At 45.9% G+C, this 24,296-nt stretch overlaps 1 protein-coding gene and 1 non-coding gene across 3 annotated transcripts in view; one reads left to right on the top strand and one right to left on the bottom strand.

The window, feature by feature from the left end:
- GNPTAB (N-acetylglucosamine-1-phosphate transferase subunits alpha and beta) overlaps window positions 1-19,882 on the bottom strand; it is an 84,114-nt gene extending 64,232 nt beyond the window's left edge. Inside the window, exon 1 of one of the 2 annotated variants that reach the window (XM_005898601.3) lies at window positions 19,505-19,882. In XM_005898601.3, coding sequence (XP_005898663.2) covers window positions 19,505-19,621 — 117 coding nt within the window. In that variant the 5' untranslated portion in view covers window positions 19,622-19,882. The remainder of the gene's footprint in view (window positions 1-19,504) is intronic. The other variant, XM_070370254.1, reaches the window with a different exon arrangement.
- Window positions 11,121-11,193, top strand: TRNAG-UCC (transfer RNA glycine (anticodon UCC)). Its single transcript has one exon. It is a non-coding gene; the product is annotated as a tRNA-Gly (tRNA).
- Window positions 19,883-24,296: the final 4,414 nt, after the last annotated feature.

Here is a 24,296-nt window from a genome sequence, read left to right as displayed (position 1 = left end):
TCTGACACACAGCAACAACCAAAACAAAAGGTCTTCCTTTATGGAACATACAGACTAGTTAAATGGTGAAATGTCTGATAAAATATTATGTGAAAAAAACAACAACCAAAACTATCATCCTGGAACAGAATCTCAGCAAAACAGCAGAGTGGCAACTCCAATTTCTCATCCTCTCAGAAACACTGAAAAACAGGCAGAAACTCCAGAACAAGAAAAGACAAATAGTGTATGAAATATCCATTACATGAAATGTCCAGAATAGGCAAATCCATAAAGACAGGAAGTGACTAAAGGTTACCAGGGCCCAAGGGGAGAATCCAGAGTTACTACTCACTACCAAGTTTCTGTTTGGGGTCCTGGATACCTTTTGCAAACAGACAGTGGTAACAATTACACAACAAAGTAAATGTAATTAATGCCATGGAGTTGTTGATACACTTAAAAATTATTTAAATGGGACTTCCCTGGTGGTTCAGTGGCTAAGACTCCAGACTCCCAATCCAGGTGGCCTGTGTGATCCCAGGTCAGGGAACTAGATCTACTGCAACTAAGACCCTGTGCAGCCAAACAAATAATTTTAAAAATCATTAAAATGCAAATTTTGTTGTTTGTGCTTTACCACACGATTTTGGAAATCACTACAATACTCCTCCCAAAGGAGTAATAAAGGAACATTATGAACAATTCTATGATCATAGACTTGATAACTTAGATGAAATGGACCAAATACTTGAAAGATACAATCTACCAAAGCTCAAACAAGGAGAAATATATAATCTAAATAGCCTCTACTTATTAAATAATTTGAATCAATAAGTAATAACCTTCCAAATCAGAAAGCAACAGGCCCAGATGGGTTCACTGGTGAATTCTACCAAACATTCAAGGAAGAAATGACACCAATTCTCTACAATTTCTTCCAGAAAAACAGAACCAGCGTGAATACCTTCTAATTCATTCTATAAGGAAAACTACAAACTGATAACTTTCAAGAATATAGATGTGAAAATCTGTTATGAAATAAAATCTAACAATGCAGAAAAAGAATCATATAATATAACCAAGTGGGATTTATTCTAGATACATGTTTTTGAATGCTGGTTCAACATCTGAAAATCAATTAATGTAATCCATCATATTCATAGGTAAAAGAAGAAAAATCTTATGATCCTATCAATATATATAGGAAGAGTATTTGACAAAATTCAAAACCCATTTTTTATTTAAAATAAATAAAAACCTCAGCAAATTAGGAATAGAAAGAAACTTCAACTAGGGTATTTTCAGGTGAAATTAGACTAGTAAAGCAGCTTGCCCTCCTTCCTAATGTAGATGAACCTCATCTAATCAGTTGATAGCCTAAATAGAACAAAAAAGCTGAGTATGAGAGAATATCCTCTGATCTGAGTGCATTGAGCCATAACACCAGTTTTCCTGCCTTCGAACTTGAACTGAAACATCAGCTCTCCCTGGGTCTCTGTGCAGCCAGCTTTCAGGTAGGAACTACACCATTGGCTTCTCTGGTTCCTGGGTCTTTTGGACTTGGACTGGAGCTACATCCCTGGCTCTCCTGGGTCTCCAGTTTTGCTAATGCAGATCCTGGAGACCTGTCAGCCTCCACAATCCTGTGAGTCAATTCCATATAATAAGTCTATTTCCATACACACACACACACGTGCCCACGAGCATGCATGTACATATATACATACATACATCCTACTGGTTTCATTTCTCTGAAGATCCCTAACATAATTACATATCAACTAATATCAACTAAACCTATATATTTTCCATTAAGGTTCACTTTGCACACTGATCACTCAGGGGACCTTTCCATGTTTAGATACTAGGAAGAAAGAATCTCTCTGCATTCCACCTCTTAGTGCCAGGCTCTATTCCAGGGGCTGAGGATACAGTGGTGAATAAGACAGAAACCCTCCTCCCACAGAGCCTACATACTAGAGAGCAGAGAGAGAGAGATGAGACATTAAATACACACATAAACATTTTCAGACTGAAACTAAGTACTATTTTAAAAAAGAAGAACATGGGACTATAAACAGCAGTGACCTAGGAAAAGAGGCCGCTCTAGGCTGGGTGGTGGGAAAGGCCCATCCAAGAAGGAGTTTCTGAGCTGAGACATGTGGAACATGGGGGTCTGTGGACAGTGCTCCACAGGCTGACAACAGTGCCAAGGTCCTAAGTGGGACACAAATCTGATGTGTTCAAGGAATAAAAGAAGGTGAGTGCCCCCATTCTGCGTCTCAGCCTCAGGTAGGTTTGGGAGTATCTGCCTGGTTTTTGTGCCTTTCACACTGCCCTGAGAAGAACATGCCCAGGCTGGCCCACTGGTCCCAGGAGGATGAAAGATATGTGGAGCAGAGCCAACCAAGCCCAACCTAGAGAAGCCAACTCCCCTCCGATCTGCACATCCCAGAGAAGGAATGATTTTCATTTTAAGCCAACTTGGTCCGGTGGTTAATAACCCACCTGCCAACGCAGGGGACAGGGGTGCAATCCCACATGCCTTGGGGCAACTAAGCCCATGTTCACAACCACTGGAGCCCGCTGGCCCTAGAGCCTGTGCTCCTCAATAAGAGAAGCCACCACAACGAGAAGCCCGTGCACCGCAACTGGAGTAGCCCCTGCTCACCTCAACTAGAGAAAAGTTTGTGTGCAGCAACAAAGACCCAGTGCAGCCAAAAATAAATAATTTAAAAAGTCGACATACAAAGCCCGCTGACTCTGCACACCACACCCAGTGTGGCAGGATCTCCTGGATCCCTATTACGTCCCACAGTTTCCAGCTCCCAGCTCTCAGCCTGCCAGCAATTCACCATCCGTGTTACCTCAGAACAACCGTTTTAAACACAGATCTGACTCATGGCTCTATTGCTTACAACCGTTTGAATGGTCCCCATTTTCTTCAGGAGGAATCCAAATTCTTTGGAGTCACTCTACAGGCAAGTTCTAAACCAGCCACTGCCTGCCTCTCCAGCATCACTCCCAGGTACGCTCTACGACCCTTCAGAACTGTCATGGTCCAGGCGCAGGTTGGAAAAGAGTTTCCAGACATGAGACAGAGAGGAGGGAAATAAGACTGGGAGACGCTGTTAGAACAGTGGGCCAGCTCAAGGGAGAACTGACATTGAACAGGGGTCCTTAGTCCACTTTTATACCCAGGATACAACGAGTGGGATAGGGGTCTTGTAGGTCATTGCTGATTGGATGAGGCACATATACTAGGTGGGGGGTGGAAGAGTAAGGCAAATATCTTCTCCCTATGGGGTAGGAGGGGAGACAAGTTACACTGCTCAGGAGAACCTGAAATCCATTAATAATTACCACATGGGGGAGGGAAGGACGATAAGGGTCTGGTTTTTCTGTTCCTGCATTCCAAGACCCTCCTTGGTTTTATCTGCTCTTTCGTCCTTGGGTCACCACAAGAACCACTTCTGTTCTAGAAGGTGAGAGTTACCTCTCACCCCACATCTTTACACCCCGAGCTTCCTTCACTTACAAGGGGGCTGGGGAGTAGCAAGGGGGCTCCCCTTTCTTCCCTCAGCCATCTCCTTCACAATTAAGCTCAGATGAAAAACTTCCCCTGACACCCAGGCCTCGCTCTTCGACTTAATTTATCACAATGCATCTTAAGTTTGTTTGTTTGGCTTGACTGGACAGTTAGGTCCTCAACAGCAAAAAAGAAAAGGAACCATCTTTGTGTCTTTAGGCAGTACAGTACCAAGCCCAGGGTGAGTACCTCCACTGATCTCTGCTGAGTGAATGGACTCAGGAAAATTTGGTAAAGAAACTTTATCCAATTTATAATTAGTCAAGAAACAGAAATGAAGTTAATGGAAAGAGGTAATGAAGGGGGGATAAACTAGAACCTAAAAGAAGAAACAATTTTAGGAAGCAATTTTAAAGGGCACAACACAGTTTTTAGTCTGATCACAGAATTCATTTTGTCTGATCACAAAATCACACCCTCCCCCAGCACAGGGGTGACTTAGATGTAACATTTCTGAAAGATCATTTTTTCCCTTGCTTAATTTAGTGTATGTATGAATCACACGCAGGCTGACTAATCACCTGCTAAAGATACTGCATGTGGATCACGAGACTGAAGTCATCTAAAGACGGTAAGGACTTAAAACGATATATTATGAATATACCTCACCAATCACAGCTACACTTGTTTGTTACATTTCATAAGGAACTAAAATAACATATGTTACTGTAAAGTGCAGGCTGTATTAAACTAATATGGCACTTGCACCCTATGGTTTCATATCAACCACTATAAAGCATACTCGGGTAAAGAAATCACTTGAACTTTTCTACTCTAAGAAGAGATTAATATTCTCTCCAGTGTGACCTTGGACGTCAGCTCAGAAGGTAGGTCCCCTGCTGTCTTACTGAGAGCATTGTAGTCAAGGGAACAACAGCGCTAGGATGTGGCACTTGGCTTTTAATTAGCATTTACTGAGCACCCTGCACCAGGCACTATGCAAGATGCCACATATACTTGAGGCATCACTTTTAAAGAACCTTTCCTCACAGGCTCAATCACAATCAGTGAGCAAAAATAAATACTTGTAAATATTCATTCAACCAATATTCACCGAGTACCTATAATTAGGGTATGTGAGGACAAATGAACTTGTCTGTCTTGCTTAGTTATATCCCAAGGTATCAGTGGAGTGTCTGGCACGTAAGGAAACATAAAGGCCAGATGATTCTGCCTCCCAAATCTCTCAAATCTGTCCACTCCTCTCTATCTGCCCTCCACCAACCGAGTCCAAGGCCCCTGACTGACTGCCCTGTTCTTATTCCCTCTAACTCAGGCTCTCCCAACTTCGGCACTATGACATGTAGGGCCTGACAACTCTTTGCTGTGGGGATTGTCCTGTCCATTACAGGATGTCCAGCATCCCGTAATGGACATCCGGTAATGGACAGGATCCCAGGCAGCATCCCTGGCCTCCACTCCTTAGATGCCAGTGCACAGTACGTAACCTTGAATGGTATCTACCAAGGGCTGGCAACAGGGCACTACCCACTGCACCAACCTCCCCTAGATCACACTTCCTCTTGCTCTCCAGCCTCATGGGCCTTCGCTAACTTCAAGACCTTTGTGCTGTTTCCAAGGTGGGACACAACCAATGTTTGGGGCTGGACCATCTTTGCTTGGGGTGGGGAGGGTTGGGGGAAGCTGTCCTGTGCATTGTAGAGTGTTATCAACATCTCTAGCCTCTACTCGCTACATGCCCCGGTCAGGACAACCCAAAATACCTCCAGACTTTGCCAAATGCCTCAGAGGGTGGGGGTGAGGCAGCAACATCATTCCCAGCTAAGAACCAATGGCCTAGAGCAGACTTGCTCACCTCGGTCCTCTGCCTCAGTAATTCTGACCCTTCTGAGCTCCAATGACATCAAGAAAGCTTCTCCTGACCCAGCCACTGCAGGGTAGGTTCTCCTGAGGGTCTCTCTCACAATAATCTCCCCTTCTAGCACTTTTCGCAATTGTAAATAAATCGCATTTAATGTCTTACTGCACAACCAGGATATAAACTCCTTGTCTGCAGGAACCTGGGGGTTTTGTTCACTGCTCTATACCCAGGGGCCTGGCACCGTGCTTCAACAGAAATCTTCCTAACTAAATGAATGATTTAAGTGCTTTGCTGGGGCACAGGGATTCCAAAATAACAAAAGATAACATCTTTGAGCCCAGAACACTGAGTGCAGAGACGGCAAATAAGTTTCATCTCCTGGGCAAGTTCAGTCAGTTGGTACCAGCACTGAGAAGTTGTACATCTAAACACATCTCTTCTAAGGCACCAGAATACCAGATACCATATTCCCAAGTGATGTGCAGGACCAAGATTCCAAGTTTCCTAAGGAGGTGGTTGAAAAGTCATCCAAATCACTGCAGCAGGGTTCAGAGGACAGCTTTCAGAAGCTGCTGGCATTCTGTTAATCCTGCTCCACCTCATCTAACGAACAGGCACAGAAACCTCTTTCCCATAGACTCAATTAGGATCACCAAAGGTGGCAACCTCCGGTTCATGCAGTTGGGTGGCTGCAACATTTGCCTCACATCTGAGATCAGAAAGTGAAAGTTGCTCAGTCGTGTCTGACTCAGTGCGACCCCATAGACTATACAGTCCATGGAATTCTCCAGGCCAGAATACTGGAGGGGGTAGCCTTTCCCTTCTCCAGGGGATCTTCCCAACCCAGGGATGGAACCCAGGTTTCCTGCATTGCAGGCGGATTCTTTACCAACTGAGCTATCAGGGAAGCCCCTTCAGAGATCAGAAAGGGCTACCTCAAAATATGGCACCTTGGCAAACTGAGTACTTCAAGCTGAAGGAAGCTGAGAAACAGCAGATAAAAAGGATTTTCTGACCTTCCCCTGAAGCAGATCATAAAACTTGAGAGGGACCCTCTCTACACAGGAAGGAGAAACCCTTATCTCCAAAGACAGAGGGATGCCACAAGGAATCTGAATGAACAGTCCACGTGTCTCAGAGCTCATACCCTTTTTTGTCCTATCGCATTTTCCCGCTACTCTCTACTCTTTGTCAAACCTAGCGTTAAGTCACTCGGGTTTAACTGCTTCTTCAGTCTTCATTTCCTTATGAAGGCTCCAATGTCATGTAAACCTTACCTAAAATAAATGTGTATGCTTTTCTCTTGCTGATCCGTCTTTTGTTACAGGACTGAGAACTGAGGAAAGGAGAGAAAAAAGGCATCTTTCCTCTCTTACAAAGGATGAAGGTCTCTTGTACAAGAGATATGGGCCATGTACAAGAGAGTACTGCGGAGGGTCACTTTAGACCAGGTCTGTGGTCCCCTAGAGCAGCAGGTCCCCTGAGATAAGGCCACAGTGTTGCCAGATTCCTGGGGCTGAGGAAGGAGCAAGCAACAAGCCCAAAGAAAAGGACATTAGCTCTCAGCAGAATAAAAGCAAGTGACGGTGATCAGGGTGGGGTCTCTAAAGTACGCCTTTGAAAGCACTTGAAAGAGAATGAGCTTTGACACCAGCAAATCCCAAAGCAACAATACCTGTTTAGGAAGGGCTTTCCAGCCCTCATTTCCTGTCCTTCATCCCAGTCCTCTAACCCAGAAACCGGTTCCTGGACAGAAAGAGAAAAACAACCCACCATGGCCAAACTGCCTTCTTCAGTCGTTGGCTTTCTACCTGGAGCAGGCCTGGGCCAGGCAGGCAAGAAGCTTCAACTTCAACAGGCTCAAAGGTCTGTTTGGACATGTGACTGCAGGCTTTTAATGCTGACCTAACACTATGTTTTGTCACCTGAAGCAACCACAGGACTTTTTCTTACTTACGAGTGAGAGAAGAGCAGGCTGAGTTAGGCCCACCAGAGGTCTCATCCAGGGGCAGAGGCAGAGCTAACCCTACAGGAAAGGGCAAGTGGGAGATAAAGATACCCACTGGCTGTGCTCACCAACACAACAGTCACAGTCAGGAGCCCCCAGAGACAAAGAACTATTCTTTCCCAGTGGAATTCCACCTTCTCATAACAGATCTTCAGGAGATGGGCCCCCACTTCACAGGAGGAATCAGATGGGTCAAAAAGCAATCTCTTCCTTCTTCCAAGGTATCTGTTAGGGGTAGCTCTATGATCCAACTGAGGTCAGTTCCTGGAAAGGTTTGTTGAGGTCTTGGAGCAAGTTCTTCCTCTATGTTCCGAGAAAGCTCACGAGCCAGAAGAATCCCACATCATTTAAAGGCTTATTCTGCAGTCATGTCTGGAGGCAGTGAGGAGAAAGCACCAGGAGGAGGAAGCACCCTGTGTCACAGGGAGGTACAGGGACATGGCTGGGACACGGCTGCAGGCAGCCAGAAGGAGGGATGCAGCCGGGCCTGGCAGCAAGGCACTGGAGACAGGGAGCTGTTACAGGAAGAAGCCAATTCTGACTCCATGTTGGAAAGTGTTTCTTTGACTTGCTTTTAGTTGCTGCTGTTATTATAATCATAAAGGCCTGTCTCAAAGGACCCTGCCCCTGGGCCTGGCTGTTAGAGTGCCTTTGTTCAACTCACAAAGAGATAAATCTGACCCCGCCCACCTGTGAATGGCCACAAAAAAAGAAAAGATTAACACATCCCTGTCCGTAGACTGGCACTTCCTTGAGATGTTTTGCAAGACTGAAGACCCTTTCCACTTCACTTCCTCCCTGCCTCTCCCTCCCTATTCTGCCTTTTGACTTCAGTTCCCCATTGCTTCTCTCTCTCTGGCTCTGTAAAAGAACCCGCATCCAGACCCCAACAAGATGGTTATTTTGAGTCTGCCATCTTCTCAGTCGGCAGCTTTCCAAATAAAGTCGTATTCCTTGCCTCAACAGCTTGTCTCTCAGATTCACTGGCCTATCAAGTGGTGAGCAGAGCAAGCCTGAACTTGGTAACAGAGTCACAAGCATCAGGATGGGGGTCTGAAACATGACAACTCCGCCCAGGATAAGACGGCCAAGGAGCAAACCCTGGGGAGACCCAGCATTAAAGCCTGAGAAAGAACAGTGAGTGGAGAAGGAGAACGGGCGTCGGCGGAGAAGGGGGGTGGTCTTCTTGAAGAAAGAGGGAGTGAGCATTTCTATATGCAGGGGGTGACAGATGCTGCAAAAAGGTTGGGTTAAGTTTTTCTCTCTTAATTTCCTACTTAATGTCAAATAAGGTCAACACTATTTAGACTTCAAAAGTCAATCAAATTGAATACAACTATTACCCACTAAAAATATATATTGAATCGTTACTAAAAGATTATGAGGGCACACTGCACTGTGTTTAACAAAACTCCACATTACTATGCCCACCCAAGAACACAAGTTTCACAGATAATAACAACATGATATTAAAAATGAAAAACAAGGTAATTTAACAACATGACATTAAAAATGAAAAACGGAAACAACCCACTTTCACATCTTCCTAAACAAGGTAAAGGGCTAAAGGCCATCAGCCAGGCTAGGACGTTGCTGCTCTGGCGCTGTTTTGACAGCAGCCTCCTCATCTCCCTCTGGGGAGCCCCTCTCACTTCACCTGGTTTAGTTGAAACTGACAGTCCCACCTATAACCAGAGCCCCAGGGATGATCCAGGTGGTTAACGAGGGCACAAGGGCACCCACTCCCCGGCGAGGCAGGCCGTCCTGGGTCTAGCTGGCACTGATGAGGAAGGTTACTAAATTGGAAGACTAGCTGCTGGAGTTGCTGCCAGCAACCTTGGCTCCCATACGGGGAAGGCCTGTCAGAACTAGACTCACTAAACCCTGCAGAGCAGGAACAAAGAGTACTGATGATAACATTCGAGCACCTCGATCTGATCCTGAAAATACAGAAATTTCACCCTATATTTTTCAATTATAAAAAAAATTTTTTTATAATTTTTTCCTAACCCAGGTCTGAGGTGGGATTCTCTCACTTGCAACCAAGTGCTGCTGGCTAATACCAGTGACATTTTTAAACCCCTAATAATTCAAAAAGAAAAGGCTCCCACCTCCTTGTAACAGTCTCAACTTCCCCTAGAATGTTTCGACCCACAATCCTCTTCCCCTCCTCTGATTTTCTAGGCCATTGTTGTGTACCTACTCAGGCTTTCAATTACCTGCTCTCTTGTACTGTTACTCATAGGTGTATCATGGCCTCATCTCAACCTGACAAAAATGGCCAAGGATGAGCTGTACAAAATTCTTCATATCTGACAGTATTTTCCACCATGCAGGGTACAACTTGAACAATCATGTCTGAGAAATAAAAGGCAAGTACAGACGATCTGCATCAGAATAGAAAACTTACCTTTTCTGAAAATGAGCTTCAAGAGATGTTGCTTAAGATCACCCCAATTCATTCATTCACCCATCAAGCATTTAGCACCTACTAGGTACCAAGCACTTTTGAGGTGCTAAGAATACAGCAGGGAAAAATGACAAGGTATCTGCTTTGACAGCAAGAGTATGTATCTCTTCCAACCCGCCCCACAAAAGATACCATTTAAAGAGGCTCAGTATGGGAATTTCGTGGCCATCCAGTGTTAGGATTCTGTGCTTTCGCTGCCAAGCACAGATTCAATCCCTGGTCAGGGAACTAAGATCCTGCAACCCTGTGGCATGGCCAAAAAAAGAAGCTCAATGCAGCCACTGGCATTTTTTCTGTAGCACAAACTCCATTACATTATAATTCATGCTTCCCCATAAATGTAAATTCACAGAACATTAAAGAAAAAATGCGGGTGTCAGAAATCCAGTCTAGAAATTTTAAACCGTTTTTAATAATGAAAGTCTTCTCCACCCCCAAAAGGAATCTACACAAAGCAATACCACTGAGGGTCAGTTTATGGTGGAGCTAGAAGCAGGCCAGAGGCTGCCTCCCAGTTCTCAGGCCAGGTTCCTATAACTTCACCTACTTCTTGCTTTTGGCAAAGAATACAATCAAAATGTATCTGTTTAATGAGGGAGCTAATCAAATACAAACAACTAATTTCTTTCTTGAAACTAAGCCAGTATGAGAAACTGGAGTTGGACCCAGTTTTCAGTCTTCTTTTTCACTGAACAGTATCTAACTAATTCAAAATAAGAAGGCAGGTGAACAAAAGAGGAGAGAGGCCAGGGAAAAGTTACTGCCCCACACGGGCAGATTCTATCTGAACTTGTCTGACTTGCTCATTGAAGTTCATTTTCGGATACTTCTTTGTTTCCATACTTAGGAATATATCACTTCCTCAAACACATAAAGGAAGTGATATATTTTATACACATGCATGCACGCTGACACTCACATACCCAGAGATGATCTACAACCCTTTATTCACAATCTGAAAATCCAAAAAGCTCTCAACACTGTAGATCTTTATTTGGCAGCAAAACCTGACCTGACCTCATTTGGTGGCAAAACCCGATCTAAACTGACTTGAAGCTATTTATAGTCTTTACTTTCCTCACTGACTGTGAATACTCACACGTTTCATTCTAAAAGATACTGAGGTAATTCAGTAGAATTTTCAGATATGGGATTGTGGATTTGCATATAAAATGTACTAAATAATAATGATGACCCTAAAATAACATCTTTTACTTCAAAAGCAAGTGTTAAAGTCTACACAGGGACTTCCCTGGTGGTCCAGTGGTTAAGACTCTGCACTTCCACTGCAGGAGGCACAGGTTTGATCCCTGGTCAGGGAACTAAGATCCCACATGCCACCTGCTGCTGCTGCTAAGTCACTTCAGTCGTGTCCGACTCTGTGCGACCCCATAGACGGTAGCCCACCAGGCTCCCCCGCCCCTGGGATTCTCCAGGCAAGAACACTGGAGTGGGTTGCCATTTCCTTCTCCAATGCATGTAAGTGAAAAGTGAAAGTGAAAAGTAAAAGTGAAGTCGCTCAGTCGTGTCCCATGGTCCAAAAAATAGTCTACACAATATCAACAGAGGACAAACATTTAAAATCAGAAGTCTCTGAGCTAAAAGGGATAATCATTCATTTATACGTGAGGAAACTGAGGCTCCCAGAGGCCACAGGTCTTGCCCAGATCAACTAGTTTACCTGCTACCATCACTGAAGGCAATGCACTTCAGTGGACATTGGTACCTATCCAGAGGGCCCTCCCTGTGGGTTTGGATTGGGTTCTGCTTTTGTTCAATCAGAGTTCCCAAGGTCTCTCTAGAAAGTACCTGACTCAAAGGGAAAACATACATATATGCTTTTAATACTTCCTTTCCTCAATTCCATTTTTCTTCCTAAAAATTTGGACGAGTGTACAAATGGCTTATCGAAAGGTAGCAGCCAATACCACTTACCCTAAGAGAGAAAAAGTGATGAGTTCATAATTAACAATGATCTTCTTCATCCTTCTATCCATTACAATTGGTGAAGCTATTATTAAGTTGGCAATATTAATTGTATTGGCTTTCCAGGTGGCTCAGTGGTAAAGAATCTGCTAAGCAGGAGAGGTGGGTTTGATCCCTAGGTTGGGACTATCCCCTGCAGAAGCAAATGGTAACCAACACCAGTCTCCTTGCTTGGGAAATCCCATGGACAGAGGCGCCTGGTGGGCTACAGTCCAAGGGGTCACAGAGTCACGACTGAGAGACTAAACCACCACCACCATTAACTGTATTATGAGTGTATTCTACTTCAAAGATCTGTTTCAAATTAAGTACTAAGGGCATAAGATAGTTGGTGACAATAAAAACAGCAGCTGTAGTTCTACCACTTAATGAGAGCCTGTCATGTGCCAGGAACTGAAAGGTCTTTTGCAGACATGACTTATTTGATCCTCACTATTCCCAGGCGCTAGTGGTAAAGAACCTGACCTGCCTGCCAATGCAGGAGAAGGAAGAGACAGGGGTTCGATCCTTGGGTCAGGAAGATCCCCTGGAAGAGGGCATGGGAACCCACTCCAGGCAGTATTCACGCCTGGAGAATCCCGTGGACAGAGAAGCCTGGCAGGCTACAGTCCATGGGGTCACAAAGAGTCAGACACGACTGAAGCGACCTAGCACGCATGCATGAACTCTATGAACAAAGTGATTCTGCCTCCTTTTTAAAGATGAGGAAGCTGAAGATTGGAAAGGTTAAGTATCCTTTTGAAGATCATACAAGGGATAGCACAGGCTATTTGAGAAACCACAGACACAAGCTTAAGAGTTCCAAACTTTAAGATCTATGGCCATTTATAGACTTTCTTTTGGTAAATAAATAACCAGGTGTGGAACACACAAAATTTAAAAGTACTCAGGCCAAAATAATCTTGATAGGGCCCACATGGAGTCTCATTGATAAGATGGCTAGTTATGTCCACCTTGCAAACGAAGAATAAAATCACAATGATCTGTGTTCAGTTCAGTTCAGGAGTAGCCATCATACTCAACTAAAGAGTCCAAAATGCAGTACTTGGATGCAATCTCAAAACGACAGAATGATCTCTGTTCGTTTCCAAGACAAACCATTTAATATCATGGTAATCCAAGTCTATGCCCTGACCAGTAACACTGAAGAAACTGAAGTTGAACGGTTCTATGAAGACCTACAAGACCTTTTAGAACTAACACCCAAAAAAAGATGGTCTGTGAGACTGACCAAATTGCCCAATGGCATCCTGTTATCTCACTGGTGCTTATCTTCTCAAAGCTGCAAGACCACCAGATTCCAGACCTCTGGCTATGTGACCATCCCTTCAGAGACTTTTTCATTGGTGGGGTATAAGAAGGACTCCGTCAGAAAGGGAGAACGCTGGTTCTCCTTAAGAGCCAGTCACCCTCTCTTTGCCCTCTAATACATTTCCTTTTCTTGCCTGACTGCCTGGCTTGCTCTCTTTTTCTCTGCACTCGCTTTACATTCTGGTGCCGGAACCCAGGAGGGAGGATCCACCGCAACTGAGTGGTCCCCTCCCTTGGACCTTGCCGAGAAAACTGAGATGAGCTCCTGGACAGGACTCTCCACTTGCCTTGCTGGACTGGCCCACACACACACCGGCCCACATTTCATCCATCGGTTACAAGGGTGAGTGAAATCCCGTTCCCTCAGATCCTCTTTTGCGCCTCTTTTCCAAGCCCCAGCACTAGGTGGGAAGGATCCCCACGGCCCTCGGCCTTGCACCCCGTCTGACTTTGAAATAGGGAACACCCGTTTCAAAGCAGACTATTATTACTCTCTGAGAAAGTCCTGAGAAGGGGGAAACCTTTTCTCTCGGACCTTTCTCCTTGCTTTCTCTTGCCTTTGTCTTAGCTCCCTATTCGGCTGCAATGGGAAATTCTCAATCCCAGCCCTCAAAACCTACTCCTCTAGGATGCCTACTCCGAAACCTAAAAGCTTCAGGCTTCCACGGGGAGATAAGACCAAAAAGACTTATTTACTATTCTAACACTGTTTGGCCAGAATACAGACTTGATAACAGGTCCCAATGGCCAGAAATGGAACTCTTGATTATAATACTCTATGGGACCTCGATGGGAGAAGGCAATGGCACCCCACTCCAGTACTCTTGCCTGGAAAATCCCATGGATGGTGGAGCCTGGTAGGCTGCAGTCCATGGGGTCGCTAAGAGTCAGACACGACTGAGCGACTTCACTTTCACTTTCCACTTTCATGCATTGGAGAAGGAAATGGCAACCCACTCCAGTGTTCTTGCCTGGAGAATCCCATGGACAGAGAAGCCTGGTGGGCTGCAGTCCATGGGGTTGCACACGACTGAAGCAACTTAGCAGCAGCAGCAGCATGGGACCTCGATAACTTCTGCTGCCACAATGGCAAGTGGTTAGAAATCCCTTATGTTCAGTCTTGCTTTGCTCTTGGCTCTTGACCCTCTCTCTGTGAATTCTGTCCTACTTCTCAGATACACCTAGCCCACTCTGGGCCACATCCTCCTAATACAATGTGTCCCGATCCCTGTTCAGACTTTTCTTCCTCCTTCAACCCTTCGGACCACAGCCCACCTCCTATCGCTCCCAACCCCCTTGCAGCCACTCCAGATCCAGTTCCACAACCTCCACCTTACGTGCCTCCCTCCCTCTTTCTCAAGTCACAGCTCCCAACCCCACTCTCTAGCCCGGGCCTGAGATAAGCTCTAAGACCTCAGCCCCACCCTCTACCCTGAGGGTCCCAAGGCTTTACCCTGACCTCCCTAGACGCCCTCCCAGTACCCAGTCTGAACAACTTTAAAATAGGAAACTTCACCCAGGACCCCACTCCTTCCCCTGCCCTCCCCCGACCCCGCCTTTACAGGAAGTAGCTGGAGCAGAAAGCATTGCTGGGTTCACATCCCATTCTCCCTTACCAACCTATCTCAGATTGAAAAGCGTCTTGGCTCCTTCTCCTCAGACCCAGATAATTATCTAAAAGAATTCAAGCATCTTACCCAGTCTTATGACTTAACCTGGCATGATATTTGCATCATCCTTTCCTCCACTCGTCTCCCAGAAGAGAAGGAAGCCTCTCAGGCGCGTGCTGATGAGATACACAGGACAGGTGACACTGGGCCTGTAGGGGCGACATTTGTCCCCAGAAGATCCCAACTGGGACTATCAGGCAGGGACACCTGGACGAGCAGCCGGTAATCACATGGTTGCTTGCCTCATTGTGTGCCTTCAAAAGGCAGGGCATAAAGCCATCAACTTTGATCAGCTCCAGGAAATAACTCAAGGGCTAGATGAAAACTCAGCACAATTTTTAGCCAGGTTAATGGAAGTGCTACAAAAATATACAAAATTAGACCCCACTTCAGCAGGGGGCACCATTGTCCTTAATACCCATTTTATCTCCCAGTCATCCCCAGATATCTGAAAGAAACTAAAAAAGGCAGAAGGCCCTCAAACCCCTCAACGAGACCTTTTAAATTTAGCTTTTAAGATTTTCAATAATCGGGAAGAACAGGCAAAGCTAGAGAAGGCCCAACGAGATCAGGCCAAATACCACCTTTTAGCCACTGCTCTACATGGCTCCAAGCCTCATCAATCAACAAAGAAAGGAAGCCACCTGGGCCCTGCTTCAAATGTGGCAAAGAAGGCCACTGGGGCCGCTCATTCCTAAAGCCAAGGGCCCCTCCAGGTCCATGTCCCAGCTGTGGCATAAAGGGATATTGGAAGGTCGACTGCCCAAATCCCCCTTCAGGGATCCCTCCTCCTGGTCCTGGGCAGGAGTCCTCCAACCCAGCTCTGCCCAGCCTTCTCGGACTCTCCACTTTAGACTGAAGGTACCCAGGGCCCTAGACCCCGACTCTCATCACCTCTACGGAGCCCAGGGTAACTCTTAAACAGTGGCAGGTAAGCCAATCTCCTTTCTCATTGATGCGGGGGCCACTCAGTCTCCTATGCCTGCCTACTCCAGAAAAACCAAGGTCTCAGGTCTCTGTTATGGGGGTTGACAGTTTAATATCTACACGACAAATAACCGAGCCTCTACCTTGCACACTTCAAGATAACCCATTTTCCCATCCTTTTCTCATACTCCCAAAATGCCCCACTCCTATTCTTGGGAGAGACCTTCTCTCAAAATTCAAAGCCTCAATTACTATCCCAAGCCCACCCTCTAGCCTGGTTACTGCTCCTTAACACCCACCACTTCTGACATTGGTCTACAACAGGCTCCTTTCTGTTTTTCCAGACAAAACTCTATGAACAATTCTTGCCCCCAGCTAGGAACTATACTGCCACACCTCTGTAATGGTACTTCACATCTCTCCTTCCCTTCAGGCTGATCTGTCTATCATGTCTCAGGAACTGCAGGACATTCGCTTACTTTCTCAGGGAGACTCCCTTCTGCATATGGTGTAAATACTCCTCTTGCAGGGGCTACACTGGTGAGTTTGCTGTCAGTTTTGGAGACTACTAATAATTTCCCAGAAAGACTCCTATTTGCTATTGATTTCAGCCGTTGTCTTCTTACTCCTGGGATATTTTTCTTATGTGGAACCACTACTTATTTATGTCTTCCCACTAACCAGACAGGAACATGCACCCTGGTATATCTGGCCCCAGATATTTCTATTGCTCCTAACAATCAGACCCTTCCTATCCCACTAACTCATAACTGACCCAAATGGGCAATTCAATTCATTCCTCTATTAATTGGTTTAGGAATAGCCACTGGGATTGGGAGAGGGACCGCAGGACTCACAACCTCTTTTAATTACTACCAAAGCCTTTTTAAAGACCTCACTGACAGCCTAGAAGAAATAGCTAACAGCCTCATCACTATCCAAAACCAGCTAGATTCCCTGGTAGCTGTGGTCCTCCAAAACAGAAGAGGATTAGACCTTCTCACAGCAGAAAAAGGAGGGTTATGCCTATTTTTGGACTTCCCTGGTGGCTCAGACAGTAAAGCGTCTGTCTACAATGTAGGAGACCCGGGTTCGATCCCTGGGTCGGGAAGATACCCTGGAGAAGGAAATGGCAATCCACTCCAGTACTAATTCCTGGAAAATCCAACAGAGGAGCCTGGTAGGCTATAGTCCATGGGGTTGCAACGAGTCGGACACGACTGAGTGACTTCACTCACTATGCCTATTTTTGGAGGAAGCCTGCTGTTTCTCCACCAATAAATCAGGCGTTGTAAAGGAAGCAGCAACAAATTTGACAAACAGGGCCTTGAGAATAGGCCAACACCTCAGTAATTCATGGGAAAACTGGGTAAGCAATTGGAATTGGATGCCCTGGGTCCTACCTTTTCTAGGCCCTCTCCTTCTCCTTACCCTTATTCTAACTTTCAGCCCATGTTTAATGCGTCTTTTTTCAAAATTTCTTCAGGACCACTTACAAGCCTTTACCAACTGAACTATCCTAGAGCTACTTCTAACTCATTCGGATTATCAAATACTTTGACCCCACACAAATCCTCTTGACCCGCATTCCAGCCTTTTCTTACCTTACCCCCAGGAAGCCCCTGTCCTGCAGGAAGCAGTTACAGATGACTGACCTTCAGCCCTTATCCTAAATCAAAAGGCTGGAATGATAGGGCCTACATGGGGTCTCATTGATAAGATGGCTCTTTATGTCGACCTTGCACAAAGAATAAAATCACAGTGATCTGTGGGACTAACCAAACTGCCCAAATGGCATCCCGTTATCTCACTGGCGCTTATCTTCTCAAAGCTGCAAGACCACCAGATTCCAGACCTCCGGCTCTGTGACCATCCCTTCAGAGACTTTTTCATTGGTGGGGTATAAGGAGGACTCTGTCCGAAAGGGAGAACGCTGGTTCTCCTTAAGAGCCAGTCACCCTCTCTTTTCCCTCTAATACATTTCCTTTTCTTGCCTGACTGCCCGACTCACTCTCTTTTTCTCTGCACTCGCCTTACAAATCTTCTATCAGCAATAGGACACAACGAGGTACACATACGATCACTGTATTAAAATGCAATACATGAAGCAAAACAGAACAGCAGGTGGTATAATATTAGGTACGTATTTCACACTTAGAGGTCTGGGTCGCTTTCTCAACCCTTACTTAATAAGACTTATTTTCATCAGCCCCTAGACCAAGAAATACTAAAACTGAAAACCTGGAAATTGTCCCATATAATTTATTCATTCATCAGACAAATATTTAGACTGTATACTCTGGCATTACCTGGCACAGCGCCTGGTCACACCGGTTAAAGACTGCACCCTCTCTTATGGAGCCCAGAATCCAGCAGGAGTCCAGACTTCATGCTGGAAATGTACATATATTCTGTGTACATAGCAAATGTATAATGTGGCATTTCTGAACAGCACTCTGTTCATTTTAAAACGTTTTGCAACCTCTTACCCACCCACCCACCCCCCAATATATATATATATTAAAACAAAGAGATGGATTTATAACAACCTAAAAACACAACTTTCTTCCAGTTGCTACGGCCACATTTTAAAATGGGGTGTTCTCTAAAATCACATCCAGGTACACTTTCAGTTCTCACCTACTCATAGTCTCCTACACATTTGTTTACAACAAAGAATACTATATTGGATGGTCAATCATGAAATAACTATCCAACCTCAACCAAAGGGCTGTTTCACTCAAGAAAATGTTTAAAGTCCATATCCAGAGGGGCACAAAATCTATTAAACCTGGGTGTTTCAACCTGCCAAACCTGTTGCTTGGACCCTCTGGGGTTTACAGTCATACCGAGTTACTTTATGCAATATCAACTGTGAGCAGATTAGGAAAGGTTGGGCTAGTGTGATCCCGAATCTAAGTTATTAGCATATCCCGTGACCTGAAGGCTTGTGCTGGTTCCCAAGAGATCGGGTGCTGGAGTCCAAGATGGTTAAGGGCGTCATGGTCACATGAAGGAGCCCTAGCCTCAGCTATCTCATGATAGAGAAGAGCAGGAGCTGTCAGGGGCGCTCCCACACCGGTGTATGTACATCTACCAGTACAGCCTCTAAAGGTTAACAGATTAAGCTGTCTCAAATAAGAGAGCAAAAATGTAAGGGGAAAAAAAAAAACCTTTCACGTGTAAGTCCTTCAAATTTGGGGCCAGTACACTCTCCCCACAGCAAATTCACGGGCCAAGAAAACACCCCTCTTGGACAAAGTTTTGAGATCCGGGAAGAAACGGGATTAAGAATATAAAGCGCCTCTGTAAAGGGAAAAGGTTATAATAGTGACACTAGAGGAGGAAGCCGCAGGAGGGGCAAGGACTGAGAATTCGGTAAAATTTAGGAACTCTGGGTCCCGGGAGGGGGGCTGCGTGCAGAACAAGGCCTTAGGGAGAAAGTCAAATGACTCGGGGTCCCTGCTGAAGGCACCTGGAGGAAAAGGGATTCCGCAGAAGGAGCGCGGATCTCCCAAACCGTCGGGAGGCGAGATCTGGACCCCAGATGTTGAAGCCGCAGCCCGGAGAGGTGCTCTGTCTGAGCTGGCGGCGCCCCGGAGGGAAGGGCAGGCGCTGGGCTCATCCCTGTGTCTACAGGGAGGATGGGGAGGCAAGAGTGCAGCGCGCCGGGGCCGGGACACCGCGCGGTCGTGCCGGTCCCGGGAGCCCTGTGAAGGGCTCCCGCGCCGCTACTCACCTCTCCGAACTGGAAGGCGGAGACGATGGTGACAACGACGCCCACGAAACAGACGTAGAGCCCATACCTGTGGGACAGGCAGGTATAGGTCTGTCTCTGCAAGAGCTTGAGCAGCATCACCCTGGCCGCCGCCACGCCGCGCCGTGCCCGGGGAGTCGGAGACGCCGCCGCTGCCGCCTCAACGAGCCGCCATTCCGCGGCCCCCGCAGGGCCGCCGCGCTCAGGTCACAGCCTCCGGCCGCCGCGCATTGCCGCTCCGGGGACCGACGCCCGCTCGGCTCCACGCCGCGGCCGCCGCTTCCGGGAGCTAGGAACCCACGCCCTCCTAGCGGCGGAGGCGGTCGCGCGGCCCCCAAGGCAGCCGGCGCCGCCCCAGTCTAGCCGGGCTAGAGACGGCGGCGGCGGCGGCGGCGGCGGCGGCGGCGAACGGGCCGGCAGCGCCACCTGGAGGGCGGAGGGGCGGAGGACCTGCGCGAGCCCCCGTGACTACGCGTGCGCGGTGCGCTCTTCGGGCCTGGCAGGGATCCTTGAAACTGAGTTGTGCCGGCAACCGGACAGGACAGGCCTCGTAAGGAGGCCGTGCCCTAGACAGTGCTGCACTGGCACCAGTGTTTTTATGCACAAAACCCTTCCTGCATTTACAATAATTGGCAAATCATGGTTTTTCACAACGCCAAGAGGAGACGCTGTTATAGATCTCTTCCCCTCCTGCTATCTAACCGTATTTTTGAAAGAGGAATTTGAAGGACTCAGTTCAGTTCAGTTCATTCGCTCAGTCGTATCCGACTCTTTGCGACCCCCATGAACCGCTGCACTCCAGGCTTCCCTGTCCATCACCAGCTCCCGGAGTCCACCAAACCCATGTCCATCGAGTTGGTGATGCCATCCAACCATCTCATTCTCTGTCAGCCCCTTCTCCTGCTCTCAATCTTTCCCAGCATCAGGGTCTTTTCAAATGAGTCAGCTCTTCGCATCAGGTGGCCATAGTATTGGAGTTTCGGCTTCAACATCAGTCTTTGCAATGAACACCCAGGACAGATCTCCTTTAGGATGGAATGGTTGGATCTCCTTGCAGTCCAAGGAACTCTCAAGAGCCTTCTCCAACACCACTAAATGTGCTAAAAATTCATTCATTCATTCATCTATTTATTAAATATGTATTTAGTGTCCAGTGTCTGGCAGGGTGCTTGGTGTCAGGTATTCAAAAATGAACTAGAGGGAATTCCCTGGCTGTCCAGTGATTAGGACTCCTCCCTTCCACTGCAGTGGCCTAGGTCTATATCCCTGGTTGGGAAACTAAGATCTCCCAGGCCCCCACGTTGTTGTTGTTCAGGCAGGGCCAAAAAAACAGTCAGAAATGAACTAGATCTGGCCACTGTTCCCAGAGAGAGTCTAGTTGGGAAGATAAACACAGAAACCACTAAATACTATTTTAAAAAACAAAAACGTTGTTACAACAGACGTTGTGCCATGTATTGGATGGGAACCCATACGAAGGAGGTCAGTTATTTCTACTTTGGCACCAGATGATTTTTAAGAGAGCCTTCAGGTAGAAGAGGGGGTGTGGACAGTATCCATGCATGCATGCTCAGTTGTGTCTGACTCTGCAACCCCACAGACTGTAGCCCACCAGGCTCCTCTGTCCTTGGGATTTCCCAAGCAAGAATACTGGAGTAGGTTGCCATTTCCTACTCAAGGGGATCTTCCAGACCCAGAAATTGAACCTGAGTCTCCTGTGGCTCATGCATTACCAGGTGGATTCTTTACCACTGAGTCACCTGGGAAGCCTGTGAACAGTGTTGTCGTTGTTCAGTCGCTCAGTCGTGTCCAGTTCTTTTCACCCCCGTGGAATGCAGGTTTCCCTGTCCTTTACCATCTTCTGCAGTTTTCTCAAACTCATGTCCATTGATGCTGTGCAACCATCTCATCCTCTGTCATGCCCTTCTCCTCCTGCCCTCAATTTCCCCCAGCATCAGGGTCTCTTCCAATGAGTCGGCTCTTTCGCATCAGGTGGCCAAAGTATTGGAGCTTCAACTTCAGCATCAGTCCTTCCAATGAATATTCAGGGTTGATTTCCTTTAGGGTTAACTGGATAAAACCAGAGGACTTAAGTCTCAAGGGGTTTGAAACAACAATATTTCCTATCAGGACACACAGTTTTCTCTTTCTACATTTTATTAACACTCCTGGTGTCTCTTTCCACCCCTCATCCCAAGAGAGGAGGGAGGTACCTGACTGGCAAGGTTGCAAGAAATTGAGCTTGTCTGCCAGAGACAGAAGTTCTCATCCACTATCTGCCAACCATAGGAGCAGCTGGGGCCCAGCCTGGGCCTGGGCCTAGAAAGTGTATTTCACTTAGAGAGAAAATATTAGCTGCTCGCTGGTTCGAAGAGGTGAAAACATTCTTCAATTAACTGTATCAGCACTAAAGCCGATGCATCCATCTCCATCTGTCTGTATCTTACACCATATTCTCAATGAGTTTGAAACTCAGGAAACAAGAATGCTTTAAGTGTTGGGCACCTAAACACCATCTATCTCTGAGTCACCTTTTGCTCAGTCTTGATGAAAAATGAACAACCAAATCAAACAATCCTACACAATGAAGAGCCTCTTGCCCTGGGCTTGCAAAATATAAACCTCGAATATAGACATGGTGTACTTGAAGGCATACCTTGAGCTTGATAAGAAAATGACCCTAAACAGAGAGCTTTAATAAGTTGATTTAAGCAAACTTGAAATAACTCCTGATATGTCTATATTTAGCTTAGTCCTTGCTTTACTCAAGGTAAAAAGATAAAAATGTTAACATTATGAAATACTTGTACTTTTCAGCTTTAGGCTTGAAAAGCTTGGTTGTTAAAAATAAAATAAAATAAAAAGAAAGAAAAGCTTGCTTTTTGTCAGAAAACATACTTTAATTTTGTCCCCTGCTTCTACCTTTCAAGATAAACAGTGTGTGTTCATAAAACACAAGTCTATTGTAAGTGACCTCATGCCTTTCTTTTTTTTTTCTAAAAAAGAAAGCCAAGACAGCTTTTATTTATTTTTGCAAAATAATAACTAAAGCAAATTATTAAGAAATATCATTGCTTCTGATAGAATTCCAAGAGCCAAAACATAACATGGCCCACTGCTTATTTTTTTGTGAATGCAAATATATCATGTATAAACAGATACACATAGTTATCACATAAATGGGGCTTCCCTGGTGGCTCAGGTGGTGAAGAATCTGCCTACAATGCAGGAGACCTGGATTCGATCCCTGCATTGGGAAGATCCCCTGGAGAAGGGAATGGCAACCCACTCTAGTATTCTTGCCTGGAAAATCCCCTGGACAAAGGAGCCTGGTGGGCTACAGGGTCGCAAAGAGTCGGACATGACAGTGACTAGCGCGCGCACGCGAGCGCACACACACACACACCTCTCTGCAATATAGACATCATAAAGGCAGGAGACTGGCTTATCTTATTCATAACTATATCCCTACCCTTAGCATTCCCTGTGTGGCTCAGATGGTAAAGAATCTGTCTGCAATGCAGAAGGGTCACAAAGAGTCGGACACGACTGAAGTGACTTAGCAGCAGCAGCATCTAGGTTTCTAAATCTCTGTCATGTTTATTGTTATTTACTCTTTGTGTCATTTTGTTTGTTACTTTGTACTGTCTCAACTTTTTGCTAAATAATTTTTTTCCCTTATGCTTTGGCTCATTCTCTCTATTTTTGTGTGGTCTTATATTTCATTGATTTGTGCCTTTATCTTTGTAATTTCCTTTCCTCTTATTCTCTTAATTTACTCCCTTGCTCTTTTTTTTTTTTTTTCCTTCTTCTTCTTCAGAGTACGCCAGTGGGGCATTTTAGTTCTCTGCCAGGGACCTCCTCAGTGGAAGCAGAGTGCTAACTCCTGGACCACCAAGGAATTCCCTTCTTCGTTGCTTCTTCAGCTGGTTTCTCAAATGTAATACTTAGATCAATTTTTATTTTTAGTGTTTACTGTTTTCCATTAATGTCCCAAAACTATAAGCTTCAAGTACGAATTTTACTTCATCCCATGAACGTCTACATGAAATGCAGATGTACACTGAGGCTTGGGGCTCGGTTCCAGACCGAGGCTAAGGTGGTAACCTGGGTTCTCTGGGCGTGCATGGCTGGGGCAGAGCAGCACTGTATCTCCACACACTGGTACACTAACCCACCACGCAGGACGTGGAAGAAAAAAGCGAAAACCACACGCTGAAAAAAAAAAAAAGAAAAGAAAACCACACGCTGGACTCAGAAAGCGCCCCCTTCCTCCCTGCAATAGCCCTCCACCGCCCTCTACTGGTAAGGTTTAGGATCACACTCACTACGAAAGAGAAATGCTTAGTTCAAGTCCATTAACACACAGACAGTTCTGAGCGGATAAATTTGGAGCTGAGAGGCACCCACTGTTAACCAGCACATCCCTGAAACTAGGGTTCTGGGTGTAGTTTAGATTCTTTTAGTAAAGTGAATTCACAGAACATTTTAATCTGGCAGTGACATGGGATAAGAAGCTGGGGAAAGGGAACCCCGTTTTTTTGCTAGTGAGACGTTTGGAGATGTGATGTGGTTCTGAAGCCAGCATTGCTGGAAGTGGCTTCTTGACTCTGTAGCAGACATCCTGGTCTGCTCTTCCCTTGCCCACCGTGGCAGAATCCATAACTCCCTTGGAGCTCAGTTCAGCTCAGAGTTGGGGAGCACTTACTTGCAAATTCAACCTAAAGTCTCTTTTTGTTCAACTCTCCTGATTGTTCATGGATGAACCAGCTGA

The sequence above is a fragment of the Bos mutus genome, chromosome 5 (genome assembly GCF_027580195.1).
Source record: "Bos mutus isolate GX-2022 chromosome 5, NWIPB_WYAK_1.1, whole genome shotgun sequence".
Lineage (NCBI taxonomy): Eukaryota > Metazoa > Chordata > Mammalia > Artiodactyla > Bovidae > Bos > Bos mutus.
This window is presented reverse-complemented; position numbering and strand designations above follow the sequence as displayed.